The 19,168-nt window shown below is 42.6% G+C and overlaps 1 protein-coding gene across 1 annotated transcript in view; it reads left to right on the top strand.

The window, feature by feature from the left end:
* The window catches only part of CD247 (CD247 molecule), a 64,680-nt gene extending 47,807 nt beyond the window's left edge, over nt 1–16,873 (top strand). The window contains exons 4-8 of the mRNA XM_061628023.1: nt 7,100–7,186; nt 7,954–7,989; nt 11,679–11,735; nt 14,063–14,098; nt 14,996–16,873. Of these exons, the coding sequence (XP_061484007.1) occupies nt 7,100–7,186; nt 7,954–7,989; nt 11,679–11,735; nt 14,063–14,098; nt 14,996–15,064 (285 nt within the window). The 3' untranslated portion in view covers nt 15,065–16,873. The remainder of the gene's footprint in view (nt 1–7,099; nt 7,187–7,953; nt 7,990–11,678; nt 11,736–14,062; nt 14,099–14,995) is intronic.
* The last annotated feature ends 2,295 nt before the right edge of the window (nt 16,874–19,168 follow it).

Genomic DNA, 19,168 nt, shown 5'->3' with positions numbered 1-19,168 from the left:
CTAACTTTACCTGTGCTGTTCTCTGCCTAACTTCCTTCCATTGTAAACTGATATGCTAAGGGAAGCTGACCTGCCCCTCCTTCCTTTGACTACTTCTTCAACTATCCACGGAGAGAGGAGACATCTTTGTCTTTGCTCTCTTTCCTGAGCCATGAGGGCAATACCCAAGTCTGGTCATTGCGCCTCTAACTTAGTTAGTTAGAATTAGGTATGCCTTTCCTATCTACTATGTATTTCTATTCACTAATAGGCAAAAGACCTTGCAGTTTAAGAACGTACCTATAGCCCACAGATATTTCTATCAAACTTTAAAAAGAAGGGAAATTGGGCAGCTATAATGAATGTCTGTGTGACATAGTGGTTAGAGTGTTGGACTACGACCTGGGAGACCAGGGTTTGAATCCCCACACAGCCACGAAGCTCACTAGGTGACCTTGGGCCAGTCACTGCCTCTTAGCCTCAGAGGAAGGCAATGGTAAACCACCTCTGAATACCGCTTACCATGAAAACCCTATTCACAGGGTCGCCGTAAGTCAGAATTGACTTGAAGGCAGTCCATTTCCATTTCAATGAATGTACCAGGGGAGCAGGAGACCTGACCTCCGCTCTGAGATATTGCACTGTCCTACAAATTTGTCAAAATGCAAACACAATTTGGGCTGGTCTTTCACAGTCCAATCCACTTCCTGTGTAGCTTGGAAGGATTTGGTAACGTGCTTCTGAGATTTACTCCCCTGCAATCATGCTTAGGATAAGTGAAACTGATCAGGGGGGAGGGAGGGAGGGTGGGAGTGGGCAGGGGAGAAGAAGGAAGAGTGGAAGGGAGAGGAGAGGGGAAGGAGGGGAAAGGCAGATTTGATCATTTGCATGCTTATTAAATTCAATGGGATTTACTCCTCATGCAATCATGGTTAGGATAGGTAAAACTGACAATGGAGAGGAAGAGGGGGAGGGGAGAGGAGAGGGAAGGAGAAAGGGAGGGTAGTGGGAGGGGGAAAAGAGGGGATTGGAAAGGGAGGGGCAAAGGAAGGGGGAGGGAAGGGGAAAAAGGGATGGAACAAAGGAGGAGGGGAGGGCAGGTTTGATCATTTGCATGCTTATTGAGTTCAATGGAATTTACTCCTGTGCAATCATACTTAAAGATAGGTAAAACTGACCATGGGGAGGGGGCAGGGGGGATTGGAAGGCGAGGGGGAGGGAGGCGAAAAAGGAACGGGGAGGGAAGTGGCAAGAGGGAGGGATAGGAGGGAGGAGGAGGGAGGATGGGTTTGATCATTTGCATACTTTTTGAGTTCAGTGGGATTTATTTGTGTGCAATCATGTTTAGGATAGGTGAAACTGACCCAGGGGAGGGGCAAATGGGGAGGAGGAGGGGAGAAGATTGGGTAGGTGGGCACTGGGCAGAGGGGAAGCCCCTTTCCTTTCCAAAAGGAAAACATTGTGAACAGTATTATTGCTTTTCAGCGTTTCCCCCATATTTTTATCCTGCAGCAGGCATATGTAGCCTCCCACCCAAATTTAAACTAAAGCTGTTCCTGGCCACATCCACACCAAACCTTTATTTCACTTTAGACAGCCATGGCTTCTTCCAAAGAATTCTGGGAAGTGTAGTTAGTGAAGGATGCTGAGAGTTGCTAGGAGAGGTTCAGTTAGAGTGGCAGGCTGTTAAACTGCTCTGGCCACTGGAGCTCTGTCAGGGGAATGGGAGTCTCCTCTCAGCACCCTTCAGAAACTATACTTCCCAGGATTCTTTGGGGGAAGCCATGACTGTCTAAAGTGAAATAAAGGTCTGGTGTGGGTGTGGCCCTCTGATTAGGCAAGCCCAGTAGCTGTGAGTCTGGCTTTTAGAACACTTGACAGTTGGTTCTTACTGAGCATTCCCAACACTATCATTCAGTTCAATGCATGCCCGACATTATCATTGAATTGAATGTAATATTTCTTAAATTAATTAAAACTCTGCCAGGCATTTGTTTAACTTTTAAACTGCAGAAGATGAAGGTCAGAGTATGGGGCAAGGACAATAATAGGATTACAGGTACTCTGTGAACTGATTTTTAATTAATTTCAACAGATTATAAGAACTCTGACAGAAAAAAGTCCAAAAGGGGTGTGTGGTTTTTTTCTCTCTTTTAATACTTTGAACTCTCAATTCTCTGACTCTTTTGTGCATCGCCATGAAAATTTAGACGGTTGTTAAGCAAGCGTTTCTGAGTTAAGAACTCAGTTTGGTAAGGTTTTGTTTTGAAATGAGCTTATGGGAAGGATCAGAATGGCATGAGGGTATTTTCAATTTAACATTGCAGAATGTGAAAAATCCACGCTGGCTATACACTGACACTCTCTCATGGCTGTATAATAAATAAAATAGCTTTTCTTAGTTTACTAAATCATAGGTCTCAGTGATTTAAATGCAGGGTAAAAGCCTGCTTCTTAGATAAATACACATACTGGCACCTACAGTTCAGACCCCAGAGTTACTCTGCTCATATCCATAACATTTGGACCCCTCTAGAGGCTGGGCAGATCCTAAATCAACTCCTTAAGTTCATTGCCCCTTTGATTCATAGCCCTCTCCACTTCCCCAGTTTAGCAAACGAGGGTGAATGCCAGGGAAAGGTTCGGGCATCAGCAGTATTAGCAGTAGGCCTCAGGCGCCAGCTTTTAGACACTGCGACAAACATGCACAGTAATATCAGCGGTTAAGTGGGTACCATGGAAAGTGTCATTTATAGGGTTCCCAGTATTTCTAGACAGCACAATGACCATACATAGCAGATTCCAGGGCTATTGAGCAGGAAATGTAGCTCTCCTTCATCATGCTACTGTTGACATAATGAGGAGTGTGGCAGGCCCAGTTTTATATTAAATTAATTTAGGGCATCCAGTGGATTAATAGAACTTGCTGTCTCTCTCTGTGTGTAATTAAGACAGAAGTTTTGGTTTGCTTCTTTCCCATTTTAGAACAAGATGACTTTCTTTCCGATTCTTAAAGGCTTCTGGATAGGGTGGTACTCTCAAATGTGTTGTTCTCTGTTAATCACCAGTGGCTGAACCAATGCAACCTTTTACTTACCTGAGATTGATGTTTCCTATGAAAGAGATTCAGCTGGATTGGACCAAGATGAAGGAGGTGTGAAAACTGGCGGGAGAAATATCAATAATTTAAGATATGCAGACGATACCATAGTACTAGCAGAAACTAGTAATGATTTGAAATGAATGCTGGTGAAAGTTAAAGAGGAAAGCACAAAAGCAGGACTACAGCTGAATGTCAGAAAGACTAAAGTAATGACAACAGAAGATTTATGTAACTTTAAAGTTGACAACGAGGACATTGAACCTGTCAAGAATAATCAATACCTCGGCACAGTCATTAACCAAAATTGAGACAATAGTCAAGAAATTAGAAGAAGGCTAGGACTGGGGTGGGTAGCTATGAGAGAACTAGAAAAGGTCCTCAAATGCAAAGATGTATCACTGAACACCAAAGTCAGGATCATTCAGACCATGGTATTCTCGATCTCTATGTATGGATGTGAAAGTTGGACAGTGAACAAAGAGGACAAGAGAAAAATCAACACATTTGAAATGTGGCATTGGAGGAGAGGTTTGCAGATACTGTGGAGCGCGAAAAAGACAAATAATTGGGTGTTAGAACAAATTAAACCAGAAGTATCACTAGAAGCTAAAATGATGAAACTGAGGTTATCATATTTTTGACACATAATGAGAAGACATGATTCACTAGAAAAGACCATAATGCTGGGAAAAACAGAAGGGAGTAGAAAAAGAGGAAAACGAAACAAGAGATGGATTGATTCCATAAAGGAAGCCACAGACCTGAACTTACAAGATCTGAACAGGGTGGTTCACAACAGATGCTCTTGGAGGTCGCTGATTCATAGGGTTGCCATAAGTCGTAATCGACTTGAAGGCACATAACAACAACACCAAGAGATAATCTTGCTGTCACTGCCCCACTCCTACTTTATTTATTTATTTTATTTATTTATTTTATTTCGTTTCATTTCTAGACCGCCCATAGCTAGTAGCTCTCTGGGCGGTGTACAAAACTGGATTAAAATACAATAAATAATAATAATACTTTAGCTTTTGCATGGTACTTCTACAAATTCCTTTGTGATATCGGTATCCCTGAATTGCAATGCAGGAATTATCTGTTTGCCAGTAGTAAATAACAATCAGCTCCAACCAACTAAGTGTATGCCCATTGGCATGAGGGAATTGTGCCTAGGCCACGAACTGCCAGCAAAATGGAGGCATGAGTGAGTGTGTGAGTGGCTCCCAGGTCTAGGAAACTGCTCAGTTGCCTGATCTGGATGGGGTTGCACTCCCTGTGAAAGAACACATGTATAGTTCAGGGGTATTCCATAACCCAGCATTGTCACTGGGAGCTCCGGTGCCCTCATGTCCAGGAGTGCCTTTTGCAAGCTGTGGCTAGTACATAAGCTGCAACCATTCCTGGACAGGGATAGTTTGGAAACAGTGGTCCATGCATTGGTAACCTTTAGACTTGGTTACTGTAATGCAATTTATGTGGGCTTGCCCTTGAATTTGATCTGGAAACGGCAGCTAGCTCAAAAATGCTGTTGCATTGTTAGTCTGAGGCAGCCAATTGACAACATGTGACACCTCTGTTGAAAGCGTTGCATGGGCTGGCAGTTTGCTACCAGGCTAGATTCAAGGTTTTACTACTTGTGTATAAAGCCCTGTATGGTTCTGGACTAGCCTGTTCCCCGCATCCCACACCAGCCACTTTGATCTGCGGATGATTGGTTGATGGTGCCACATGCCCATGCAGTAAAGCACGCTGTGACTTGAGCACATGCTTTTAGCATTGTGGCTTCAGTTCTTGTCTTTCTTGTTGCCGCCCTTCCCGCTGGGCCTCTTGTCCAGCAGGCCATGATAGAGGACCCGCACCGGCTCTTTGACGACACAAGCTCCAGCGCCGGGGCCTCCACCATGGGCAGACCCGTCTGCGCCTAGCAGGCCTTCGCCTTCTTCCTCTCTGAGCCCATTGTCTCCACCTTTGCGGTGGCCTATGGGAGCAGCCAGGGCAAGAAGATTGTGGGCTGGAACATCGATCGCTTCATCCCCATGACCAAGCTGAGGCACTCTTTTGCCGTGTCTGTTGGCAAAAAGCTGGGGTTGCTCCTGTTCCCTTTCCTGCACCAGGACTGGCAGGTGCAGTACCAGCAGGACACCCCAGTGACTCCACACTTTGATGTAAGAACTAGTAGACTTTGTCAAAACATTAGGAAAGTGCTGATTGTTATTGAAAGATGTTACTGTTGCTTTTTTAACAATGTTAATATTTTGTTGTTTACATTTTTGTAAACTGTATTGTTCTTTTCTGATGTGTATTCTGTATTTGTGTTTGTTTTTTGTGAGCCACCTTGAGGGCCTTTTTGGCCAAAAGGCAGCATAGAAATAAACTGTAACCTAAATAAATCATAATATAACATAATTCTTTTCCCTTAGAATGTTGTGTCAACCTTGTTGGCATAAACTATGCCTATTTATGCAGCTTAATTTTTTCCCGGTGGTTTTTGTTTTAAACACTGTGTTATTTTGATTGATGGTTTGTTTTAGCGATTGTTGTGTAGACTGCTTTGTCACCATCTATAGTGAAAAGCAATCAATAAATAATGGAAATAAATAAATTTATGTTTTTGACATTTGTTGATAACAAGCCCTCCCAAACTAGTCAAGTTTTTTTCTCCAGCTTTTAATTTTAGTTGGCTTTGTTTTTAATATTATTTAAGGATTTGTATTATGTTTCATAGTCTATTTTTGTACACTGCTTGGGTATTGTTTGAATGTAGTGCAGTTTCTAAATTCTTAATTAAATAAGCAAAGGAACTGTTGTGTAAATATGAGGCAATAGCTATATAATGGTCTTAGTCTTCTTTCTGGCCTAAAGCTGGTGGCTATGAAAGAAGAGAGAGAGTCCCTCCTGATTTCTCCACAGCAGTGTCCTGTGTGAAAACAGGGTCAATCATATTTTCCTGTTTATAGAATTAAAGAGATTCTGTTTGGCTCCTGCTAGAAGAAAGAATGAACTTTATATGCCATTTACACAGTGCGGCTGCCATGAAAATCGTACGTGTGGTCAGCTCAGTTTCCTTTTTAATGTAACAGCTGGTAGCTCTAAAGAGTGTCCTGTTTAAACACATTGTTGCACTAGTGCTGTGCCTGTGTCTCTACCCCTGTAGCCATTCTCTACCTCAGGGAGGCAGCCCACAGTAGGAGAGGGCAGGATAATGAAATATTTGGAATAGCACAAGTGGTGAGAAGGGCTCACCCGAGAGGCTCTGTGTAAGCCTGCCATGCATGTGTGTAATTGGGCTGAGCAGGAGATGCTTGCTGTGTGGGAGATGGCAATTGTTTCCCCTTAAATACAAAACCAAAACCTGGCTCCAGGACATCCAGCATCCTACATAAATGTATCCTTGTTTTAATTTTGAAATCAATGAGACGAGAAGTATTTCTCCCTCTTTCATAATGCTAGAACTGGGTAATCTAATGAAGCTGAATGTTGAGAGATTCAGGGCAGAGAAAGGGAAGCACTTCTTCCCACAGCTCTATGGAATTCACTACCAGAAGATGTAGAGATGCGCACCAAGTTGGACTTTTCAAAGGTGAATTGACAATTCTTGGAGAAGGTTGTCAATGACAATTCGTCATGATGGCTGTATTTCCTTCAGTATGGGGGGTATTATGCCTCTGAATGCCAGTTATTGGGGCTCATGAGTGGAAGAGCTGAACACAGGCATCAGGTTGACCACTGTGAAAAACTAATGGTGGACTAGATGGCCTTTGGTCTGATCTAGCAGGGCATTTGAGCTCTTAATGAATCCATTGACTGTGAAAGGATACAGAAAAGGATTAGCAATGTGGGTCTAGGGTCAAAGTTTCACACAACGATTTTAGCATGACAGGATGTGGTTTATTGAGCTCCCGTTAGTTTTTGAGTCTATTCTGGTCAGCCATGAGGAGCCCAGGATTACTACTTACTAATGACCTGTCATTCTGGTATATGTCTCTGTATATTTATTTATATATTTAATTTCAGAAATTGTCTCATGGACACAGAGATGCATATGAATCGCTGGGAGTTAGAAAGACAGAAAATGACATTGAAACAGGAGGGCAAACCCAGGTACCTCTGCCAACTCATCTCTACTCTTTTCTTAAATTCCATCAATTCTTTTCTTCAGCTTCTTATGCAGAAAAATGTCAGCATAACTCAGGCAGCTACTGGGACACAGCAGTCACTGCCACTGGCATGTTATCACTGGCTTCTTCTAAAACAACAAAGGGTCTTATGGCATCTCAAAGACTAACCAATTTATTAGGGCATAAGATTTTGTGAGCTCCAGTCCACTTCATCAGATGCATGCATTATTATCCTGAATTACAATACTTGAAGAGGTTCAGTGCTATCACTTGCCAACTGAACTGAGACAAAGGATTTTAGCACATTATATATGTCAAGGGTATCAACAATTGTTCTGTGATTTATCACTGTTAATTATGTAATTATCACTGTCTATACCTTTCTGCACTTCATTTCCCTGTATCCTCACTGTTTACAGTCCCTCTCACACGTATATATATACCTACAACTCATGATAATACTTCATGCATCTGATGAGATGGACTGCTCTAATAAATGTTGGTCCTTATTGTGTCACAAGATCTTTTTGCTGCAATAGACTAACATTGCTACCCTTCTTAAAGTTCTTCTAAAAGGTATGCCCAACCAATGTAAGGCTGGCTGGTTTTGCAAACACAGCTAGACTTTTTGTGACTAATGCAAGACTGGAATCTCTGTAAAAATTCCCACAGTGCCTCATGTATTCCCCAAGAATATTTGAAATTTGTTCACAAGAAAAGGTGAGAGCTGCTTCTTTTTTTCTTTTTCAGCACAGAAAAAAGAAACCTCAGGACAGAGTGTACAGTGTGAGTAAAACCAGGAATTGACTACTCCAGAAGAGCACTTTGCTGTCTTGCCATGTTGTTTTGAATAGAAACCCCCCCTCTAAATTGGTCATTTTAGAAAACTGAAATATGGCCACCTTCATGTAAAATCTTTCTAATGGGCATCTGAAAGAGGATTTGTAAATAGAGTGCACTGCTGTGCATGCATCTACCATATCAATTTCTGACCGTTTACACACACAGGAAGTCCATAAAAGTTTGCCAGTGTTTTGTTGTGAGACCATTGCTGCCAAATACCTCTCAGAGAGTGTTTCAAGTCCCAGCTGGTTTTCATGTTGAGGTTAATAAACTCCAGAACCAGCCTGCCTTGGTTTGCAAAGACGGATACTCCTTTTGTCTTTTAGCCTCATTATCCCTGTCTACCCATCTTTCTTTAAAAGAATATTTTCTACATCTGCATGCAACCAGTTTTTGTCTATGTATGTGCATTTATTCCTCTGTCCCCTTTGCAGCAATATGAGACAGTTTTGTGATCTCTGTTCCTGTCATTATGAAAGGCAGGGTGTGCAATTTAACTGACTGTGTGGTTGCACTCCCTCACCTCCAAACAAGATAAAGTTTGTAGGATGGGAACGTTTTTAGATTCAGTATTAGATATGGATACCCAGGTGGCAGCTGGTCCCTAAAACCACATTTCACAGACTTTGGTTGGTGTACAAATTGCAGACCTTTCTGAAAGCCAGATTTCATGTTATTCATGTGGTGGATACCATCCAGATTAGACTACCACAATGCATTGTGTGTGACAGTCTTTCAAAAAATTCAGCTGGTGTGAAAAAGACAGGAGCCAAGTTGTTGGCTGGACTCACTATACCATACTAGTGCTCAAAATACTTAGAGAAAGCAGTTTGTTTCCAAGTGCAGTTCAAAGTGCTGGTTACCATTTTAAAGCCCAAATGGTGGTGCAGAAGTGAGGTCGGTGGCCACAAGTGGCAGGACCTTTGCACTGATGGAACCAATGGCAGTTTCTCTCCTGGGGAGAACAGCAACCTTACCCAGGAGGGTTTTCATTAGGAGTATTCTACAGAGGAAAGGGTTACATCTCCACTGCCGCCAGGACTTGATCTTGACTGCTGCTCTCCCACACTCTATACTATTTTAAACAAAAGGGATGGTGAAATGCATTCAGAACATAAGAACATAAGAAGAGCCTGCTGGATCAGGCCAGTGGCCCATCTAGTCCAGCATCCTGTTCTCACAGTAGCCAACCAGGTGCCTGGGGGAAGCCCGCAAGCAGGACCCGAGTGCAAGAACACTCTCCCCTCCTGAGGCTTCCGGCAACTGGTTTTCAGAAGCATGCTGCCTCTGACTAGGGTGGCAGAACACAGCCATCATGGCTAGTAGCCATTGATAGCCCTGTCCTCCATGAATTTGTCTCATTGACTCTTAATCAAAAGACAATGAATAATACAATTAGCTTGACCTGATGGGATCACTTGGAGTGTTAGGGTCAAATTAGACATGGCATTTAAGTGTCTGTACATCTAACACACATGCTTTTTAAAAATGCAAATATCAGCCCCTGGTGGTGGTGGATAGGTATTGGGACTGCCAAAGGTGAGGTGGAAGAGTTTAATCCTTTCCTCCATTTCTTTTGAAATTGCTGTTTGCACATACCCTACAAGTATTGCTTCTAGGACATATTGTTGTTATGTGCCTTCATGTTGATTATGACTTATGGCGACCCTATGAATCAGCAACCTCCAATAGCATGTCATGAACCACCCTGTTCAGATTTTGTAAGTTCAGGCTTGTGGCTTCCTTTATGGAATCAGTCCATCTCTTGTTTGGTCTTCCTCTTTTTCTACTCCCTTCTGTTTTTCCCACCATTATTGTCTTTTCTAGTGACATATCTAGGACATATCTGGGCTTTATTTTATGATCACTTGTTTATCCTTTAACAGTTGTCACATTGCATAGCACCAACTTGAGAGGAAAGGAGGGATAAAAAACAGGTGGATACTGTGACGATCCCACCTTTGGCTCCACCTGTCAGGTTCCCACCTGCTTATGGCTACCGCCTTTCACTAGGCACCACCTCAGGACACCACCAGTCAGGATCGTTGTTTTTATTTTTTCTCACTCCGCTCTAGCACAGATCTCTCAAGATCCCACTGCTAGGCAGCACCACCAGCCACTCCCTGTAAACAATACTGCTAGAGACTTCGCCTTAGTCTCCCTATGGCTTGTTACTTTGTGTCTGGGTGCCCTTGCTGTCCACAACCCCCCTGTATCTTTGTCTATAAAGCATACAATCCTGGGTTGCTCTGGATACTTGACGATGTTACAATTTCTTCCTTCACCACTGCCACCATTAGATACAGTTTCCCTTCAGTCTTGGTGATTACCCTGCCCTCCCTTTTGGTCTGTATATCTCCAGTCAAGGATCAGGCTTTTGGTAAACCAATAAAAGTATTTATTTGATAACACTAGGAAATAACACGATTACTTTAGGAATGTTTAACAAGCGTATGGTTTCATATAGTGTCACTCTTATGTTTCCAGTTATATATATTCTGTCCAAATATCAGCCGAATAGAATCCAAACCTCCCTCAGAACTCTGTCAATTCAATCTCAACTGCCTCCCACTTCAACTCCTTTCCAATCACTCTCCTCTCAACTCCCCCACAAAACAGAACCCTGAACCAACTGTCATCCTCTCATTTATACCTTCAACCACTCAAACGCTCAGCCAATCATCATACAGCATTCTCCAGCATTCCAGCCCATGTACTCCCCCCTCTTACTCAATTCACTTACCATATATCCCTATATAAACCTGCACTTACCATATTTACAGTTTTTAACATATAAAGACATCACAGATACCTATTGAGCAATCAGTATAAAGGTGGCAGCAGTAGAGTGATGCCAACGGGTGAATTCCTTTCAAATAGCAGCTCCTGGATCAAGGGTTTGGTTGGCCACTGTGAGAACAGGATGCTGGACTAGATGGGCCATTGTCCTGAACTTGCAGACTCTTCTTGCACTATGTTTTCAACTCCTCCTCCTTGCTGCTATTCTGATAATTATCAGCACCCACTCACATTTTTAAAATGTACACATAAATTATAAAGGCACATTTAATATCATGTGGAGGTTGGGCCTCAGTTCATTGAAGGGCTAGGAGACAGTAGCCACAGAAGAAAAGATATGGCTAGTAAACTGGATTGGCAGAATTTTTCCCGATAGATCATACTCTAGCAGTATGGGATAGGCAGGGACATACTGGACATGGGAAAAAGATCACCAAATAAGAGAGTATTAAGCAGACGTAGGTAAGTACTGACCTGCAGGGCCTCTACAGCGTCCCCTCCTGGCTCTGACCCTCTCCTGCTTGCAAGTAGGTTTGAAAGGAGTCTTCTATTGTACCCACTGCAGTGGGAAACGGAGGTTTTCCTCTGTGTGTGTGCATAATATAAAGTGGTGGTGGGGAACCTGTGGGTGGCCTGCTAGATGTTGCTAGTCCACAACTTTCATCATGCCTCACCATTGTCCGTGGTTGTTGAGGATGATGTGAGTTGGTCCAGCAACTTCTGTAGGGAGGGTCACAGGTTCCCCATCTCTGCTATAACAGAAAGGCACAACAGAAAAACAGTATTGTTAATTTTATTTGTGCTGACACTATTTTCTGATTTTTCATGGCCAGTCTTTACAGAGGGATAAGATGGGTGAAGCATACAGCGAAATTGGAAAGAAAGGAGAGGTAAGTGACACTTCCTGCCATTCTGGCTAAACATAAGGCACTGAGGGGGCTGCATGCAACCCTTGGTCTGTTTTTTTCCTACCAGTACTGTCAAGCCAGACAAAACAGAAGTCATATTCTCATCACCCTACCAGTATTATTGTTTGTATGGTGCTTCTGTGCTTAATAATTCTTATTTATTGATCCTTCAGCAGTTGTGCAGCACCTCCCAAAGAGATCAAGGGGGCAATGTGTGGAGGGTGGGTATAGTTTAGTGATGGACAAATCTGTCAATTTTGATTCTCTTGGTTTCTCAATCTTAAATTCAGTTCTCCAAGTTTCTCCAGCAATCTGCAAATTAAAAAAAAATCCACATGAAAATTCTTCAGCATTTTATTTATTTATTTATTGCATTTGTATACCGCCCCATAGCCGAAGCTCTCTGGGTGGTTGACAACAATCAAAAGCATTAAAAACAAATATACAAATGTAAAAACACATTTTTAAAAAGCAATTTAAAAACACATGCTAAAATGCCTGGGAGAAAAGGAAAGTCGTGACCTGGCGCCGAAAAGATAAGTGTTGGCTCCAGGCGCTCCTCGTCAGAAAGATCATTCCATAATTTGGGGGCCACCACTGAGAAGGCCCTCTCCCTTGTTGCCAGCCTCCTAGCTTCCTTCCAAGTAGGCGCCTTTGATGCTGAGTGTAGTGTACGGGTGGGTTTGTATCGGGAGAGTGTGAGTTTAAGAACATAAGAAGAGCCTGCTGGATCAGGCCAGTGGCCCATCTAGTCCAGCATCCTGTTCTCACAGTGGCCAACCAGGTGCCTGGGGGAAGCCCGCAAGCAGGACCCGAGTGCAAGAACACTCTCCCCTCCTGAGGCTTCCGGCAACTGGTTTTCAGAAGCATGCTGCCTCTGACTAGGGTGGCAGAGCACAGCTATCATGGCTAGTAGCCATTGATAGCCCTGTCCTCCATGAATTTGTCTAATCTTCTTTTAAAGCCATCCAAGCTGGTGGCCATTACTGCAACTTGTGGGAACAAATTCCATAGTTTAACTATGCACTGAGTAAAGAAGTACTTCCTTTTGTCTGTCCTGAATCTTCCAACATTCAGCTTCTTTGAATGTCCACGAGTTCTAGTTTCTCCTAATAAACACATTTTTGCATGCAGCTTTGACTATTGTGCATATTTTTGCAAGCCATTTCTCCTAATGCATTTTTAATGTTATTTTCACGAATATATTCATTTTCATACATATTTTCCCATAAAGACTGAGATGCTGCTAGGAGGTGGTTTTTCTGACCGGATGGTGGATGTTCAACCTGTCCTTGATGGGGTTGCACTCCCCCTGAAGGAGCAGGTTTGTAGCTTAGGGGTTCTCCTAGAACCATCTCTGTCACTTGAGGCTCAGGTAGCCTCGGTGGCATGGAGTGCCTTCTACCAGCTTCAGTTGGCGGCCCAGCTACGCCCCTATCTGGACAGGGATAACCTGACTTCAGTTGTCCATGCTCTGGTAACCTCCAAGTTAGATTACCGCAATGCACTCTACATGGGGCTGCCTTTGAAGACGGTGCAGAAACTGCAGCTTGTGCAAAATGCAGCAGCCAGATTGGTAACAGGGACCAGACGGTTTGAACATATAAAACCGATTCTGGCCCGCTTGCATTGGCTGCGTGTATGTTTCTGAGCTGGATTCAAGGTGCTGGTTTTAACCTATAAAGTCTTACATGGCTTGGGACCACAATACCTGATGGAACACCTCTCCCGCCATGAACCCACCTGTACACTATGCTCAACATCCAAGGCCGTCCGCCGAGTGCCTACTCTGAGGGAAGCTGAGAGTCTGGCAACAAGGGAGAGGGCCTTCTCAGTGGTGGCCCCCAAATTATGGAATGATCTCCCTGATGTGGTGTGCCTGGCGCCAACACTGTTATCTTTTCAGTGCCAGGTCAAGACTTTCCTCTTCTCCCAGGCATTTTAGCATGTGTTTTTAAATTATTTTTTAAAAAATGTTTTTAAATTTGTATATTTGTTTTTAATGTTTTTAATTGTTGTCAACCGCCCAGAGAGCTTTGGCTATGGGGCAGTATAACAATAATAATAATAAAATATACATTTTTGTAAATGTTGTTTGGTTGTAAAACTGCATCACAACATTCAGATAAGTGTGAATTTCGCAGGATGCCTGTGTTTCGATTCTCATAATGTTTTGGAAAGTGCAGATTTGATAAATTCGGCTTTAAATGAGAATTGAATCGAATTTCTCCATCTCTAGTGTAGTTATTCCCATGGAAGAAACAGATTTTAGCAGATTTTCTATTAATCCCAGGATTCTCTTTTCTCAGAGGCGCCGTGGCAAAGGCAATGAAACAGTTTATCAGGTAAGGCACAGCAGCAGCAAGTCTGTCTCCCTATAAACTCCAGGTCCATGATAAATTCATCACCTTTCTACACTGGAAGAAAAGGGAAAGTGCCCCATCTCTCACTTGAGCCACCTCCAAAGAAGAGACTTGTATGCCCAGGGCTGTGTTAATCCATTATGTCAAGAATCAAGACCAGAGGTTGGGCAGACTGTAGACCACTGTCTGGCTTACAGTCGATGGGCAAGGATTTCTGACTCCCAGTTTTCTTAACAATAACAGCAACAACAACAAAAAAGCCCTCCTCCCCTTGCTAAATTGTACTGCTGAAAGAAAGCTGGGGGAAGGGTACACAGGATTGAATCTTTTGTGTGGACTGCATGCACCATTCATTTGTACTCAAAACAAATTCCAGGACCCAAAATTCTTTAATTCTAAGGAAGTGGCTTTTGCGCAAGGATCTAGTTGCTAGATCTCAGGGTTCTAATAAAAAGCAAAGTAGATCCTGCATGCCCAAAGTCTGCCCACCCCTGATCTAGACTGCTGGTGGCAGAGAGGCTTATATCTAGGCTTCAGCCTGGAAACAGGAGGCAGAGTATACTTTAAAAACAGGGTACTATGCCACTGACCCTCAGCACTAATACCAGAGGACATTAGCTGCCTAAGTAGCACTCCTGTGGTAATATACAGCTCTGCTTCCCATCCTGATCCAACTGCGAGAAAACAAACAACGGTCAGCAAGCAGTTGCATTCTCCCCCTCTGGACTTATGCCTTGCTATAAATATCAGTCCCATCTTTACTATGTTGGGCATAGTACTTCTGATTAATGAGCCCATGTGCCTCTCCTATCCTTTCTTCATAGATAGAACTGTAATAATTTAGTTATAACTTTGAGTCATGTTGCCTTCCTTTATCAGGGACTCAGCAAAGTAACCAAGGATACATATGACGTCCTTCAAATGCAGCCAATGCAACCTCCTTACTAGCTACAGTTGCATCTAACAGGACAGAGGAGAACTATTTCCGTGATGAACTAGAATCTTGATCACCGCTCAAGATGATCGAGTCGGAAAGCTCTTGCCTTCTACAACAGATGCCACTTACCTGAGCATAAAAACCCAAGCTTCTTTTCTAGCCAACTTCAAATTATAGCTTTCAGAGTGTACATAGCTGCAGAGTCTGGGCAACATAGTTGCTCAGTTAAAGTTTAAGAGCAACTGTTGTGATTTCTGTTTCATGGTGATTGCTTCCCCGGGAAAAGATATTTGAAGCTAAATATGCATAAAAATGTTCCCTCATGCAGAAGGTTTTTAGTTCCAAAATATCAGGTATGTAGAGCACCAACAGGTTAACTTGCAAAGCCCTCTCTTGCTATAGGTTTGGCCTTTTATTTATATAGAAAGCAATTAATTCTTGTTTTTTGGGGGGGAGTTACATGCAATATTGATTATAGCAATGTATCATTAGTGCCGTTCATAAAGTTTCCACAGATTAGTATAATTTTCAGTGTATAGAATCATAATACAGAAGGAAGTTTAGGATTTAACTGAAGGTGGGTGATTATCCCCACTCCACCCCAGGCAGCACTACCCCCAGTCAAGACAACTTGTCCATGTAGTGCTTGGGACACACTATAACAGTAAGATGTGGGAAAGAATTGGGAAGGTATGAAAATCTGAAGTTGCAAAAATGCATACAAATTCCAGTGGATGAACTGAGGCAGCTGAAATACAAGTTAACAGAGAAATGAAAGCAGATGTCCTTTAAAGCTGTGGATTAATTTCCTACCCCAAATGCTTGTATTATAAAGCAAACTGCCTTTTACCATGAAGGATTTGAGGGAATGACCTTTTAAAAAAAAGTTTCTGCCAATGCAAAAGAAAATGCACACATTTAGAATAAAGAAACTAAAACTGACCTTGGACTGAGTGAAGTGGAACTTTCTTTTGAGTAAACATGCTCAGGCTTGTACTATGCACTATTAAAGTGTTTTAACATGAACATGGGTTTGTGCTATATGAGAAATATGGGTGAGTGCAGACAGTATGTTCCCATAGATAAGAGAATGGAAGTGGGTCATGTGCTCACATACCACCTCCCTCCCACAGTTCTGTTTCCATAGTACTTGCATAGCTCCTGGTTGGTTTGACTGGTTAAGCATTCCATTACCACCCCATATTGAATGTGATTGTTTTATATTCCTGGCAAGGCAGAAGCCTGATTAGTACTGATCAGACTTAATTGTCAGTGTTGATGTAATGATGAACTGTGCTTAGTATCAGTGGAACAAGGACAGGAGCAATTAGCATAAGGGTGGGAAACACAGTGCACAATCCTGTGCATGTTTACTCAGAAGGAATGGCCAATAGACTTACTCCACAGGAAGTGTGTTTAGAGTTGCAGCTTAGAGATTGGGATAGTCACACCTATAACTATCAAGCATACCACCTGTTATGCTTTTCTTCCAGCCAAATTCTTACTGAGAGAATTATGTACTTTTAATGTTTCCCTTACCTTTAAATACTGTAGTTACACAGATCATGGAGGATCTTTATTTCTTCTGCCCATGCTATCAGACTGATTCAAAAAGGGGTTGCACACAAGATGCAATTTCTTGCCACTGCCAAGAACTATTATCATAAAAAACCGACACTGACTCTAGACCTAGTTCCCTTAATACACTTCTGGATCCTTAAAATTTTAGTAACTTCAGTTAAAATGTTTTTTTTGTTCTTTCTATCTGAACTGAAATAACAAGTTCTGTGTATGTTTAAATAAAAGCTTCTTTAAGTATACCTGATTTTACACCCCCCCCCGCCGTATTCTAGATAAGTTTGAACTACATTTCTCCAACATGTACTGGTAAGTAACATAAAAAGGAGCTTGGGGAAAAAGAGCAGTAAGTCCCACAAAAACTTAGGATTTCACACAGAACAAGGGTGCACAGAACTCACATCAATTACTAGGACATTTTGATAGATTATACATCCTTCCAAACTAGTTATTGCAGTAGCATGCATTACATATGGACTGCCTTCAAGCCGGAAGCCCCTAGTGATGGACCGGCACATGGGCGGTGGATACAGACTCAGTCGTCCTGGCTCAAGGACTGAGGCAGTTGAGTAGTTTGCGGCAGCTGTATCCACGACTGAGCAGTCCTATTCAGGGTCCACTCTGCTCACCCCATATAGGGAGGGGGCTAGAAAAGGTGCCCTAAACATAGTCTGCCTCATCTCTCTCCCTGACTGGATCACCGCGTCCAGTGGGGTCACCACTTAGCGGTCGCAAAAGACAAATGAACTTTGGAACGTGGAATATACGGACATTGCTGGACAATACAGATAGTGAACGTCCTGAACGCAGGACTGTCATTATTGTGAGGGAGTTGAGATATTTTAATATTGACATAGCAGCACTCCAAGAAACTTGAAGAGCAGGAGAGGGACACCTTCTTCTGGAAAAGACTGCCTGAACAAGAACGACGAATACATGGAGTAGGCTTTGCTATTAAAAATGATCTTGTGAAGCTCGTGTCAGAAGTTCCTACTGGCATTAATGAACGACTCTCAACTCTCTGATTAAAACTCGCCAAAAACCAACAGGCAACTATTGTAAGTGCTTATGCATCAACATTAGATGCTGATGAAGACATCAAGGAAAATTTCTATACCCTGCTGGACACTATCTTATCAGAGATACCTAAAGAGGATAAAATTATCCTCCTGGGCGATTTCAGTGCAAGAGCTGGGCGTGATTTTGATTTATGGCCAGAAACCATTGGGAAAGAGGGAGTTGACAATAGCAACCTGAATGGAATTCTACTTCTGACTAAATGTGCACAGCATAATCTTGTTATTACAAACACACTCTTTCACCAGAAAGATAAATTTAAAACATCATGGAAGCACCCTCGGTCGAAGCACTGGCATCTCCTGGATTACGTAATTATCCATGCCAGAGATCATCGTGATGTACTCCTCACCAGGGCCACGACGAGTGCAGATGACTGCTGGACAGATCACTGATTAATTTGATCCACTATGGCCATTAATACTGTTTCTCAATGTAGGCTCCAAGGAAGAAAACCAAGGCGTAAAATGAACATTCACGCCCTTCAAGATCCTATTAAGTGAGCTTGCTTTCAAACAGCTCTCAAGAAACATTTACCTACGGAACTCCCTGAAACCGTTGAGGAACACTGGATTAAACTGAAGACTTCCATGACTGCAGCATGTGAACAAACTATTGGATACCAAACTAAGAAACATCAGGATTGGTTTGATGAGAATGATAGTGAGATTGAACATATCATTGACAAGAAAAGGAAAGCCTTCCAGATATGGCAAAAAGACATTAACTGTGCTGCTAAGAAAAAAATCAATGCCAGTGCAAAGGCTGAGGTCCAAAGAAGAACTAGAGAACTTAAGAACACCTGGTGGATAAAGAAAGCTCAAGAAATCCAGCATTCTGCAGATGCTCATGATACATGGAGCTTTTTTAATGCCACAAAGGCCATCTACGGACCAACAAATTATGGTACAAATCCCTTACGTTCAATAGATGGTACCAAACTTCTAAAGGACAAAGAATCTATTGCACTGCGTTGGAAAGAGCAATACCACGACCTCCTTAATCGTAACTCTTATTGTGGCTGATGAGGTCTTCTCGCAAATCCCGCAACAACAAATTAGAGATGAGCTTGCAGTATCCCCTAATTTGGATGAAGTCAGTAAAGCCATCAATCAAATGAAGAATAACAAAGCTAGTGGACCTGATGGGATTCCTGCTGAAGTCTTTAAAGAAGGTGGGCCTGAACTTACACAATAACTTCATAAGCTCATCGAAAAAATCTGGATGAGGGAGGAGATCCCGGAAGACATTAGGGATGCCATAATTATCACTCTTTTCAAGAAGGGTGATAGAACAGATGGTGGGAATTACTGAGGCATCTTTCTTCTAGCTACCGCAGGTAAAATCCTTGCAAGGATCCTTGCAAATTGCCTCCTACCTATCTCAGAAGACATCCTCCCTGAATCTCAAAATGGTTTCCGCCCTTCCAGGGGGACAGTGGACATGATCTTCACTGCACG

This window comes from Rhineura floridana, chromosome 5, assembly GCF_030035675.1.
Source record: "Rhineura floridana isolate rRhiFlo1 chromosome 5, rRhiFlo1.hap2, whole genome shotgun sequence".
NCBI lineage: Eukaryota > Metazoa > Chordata > Lepidosauria > Squamata > Rhineuridae > Rhineura > Rhineura floridana.
The sequence above is the reverse complement of the archived record's forward strand: the minus strand, read 5'-3'. Positions and strand labels throughout refer to the sequence as shown.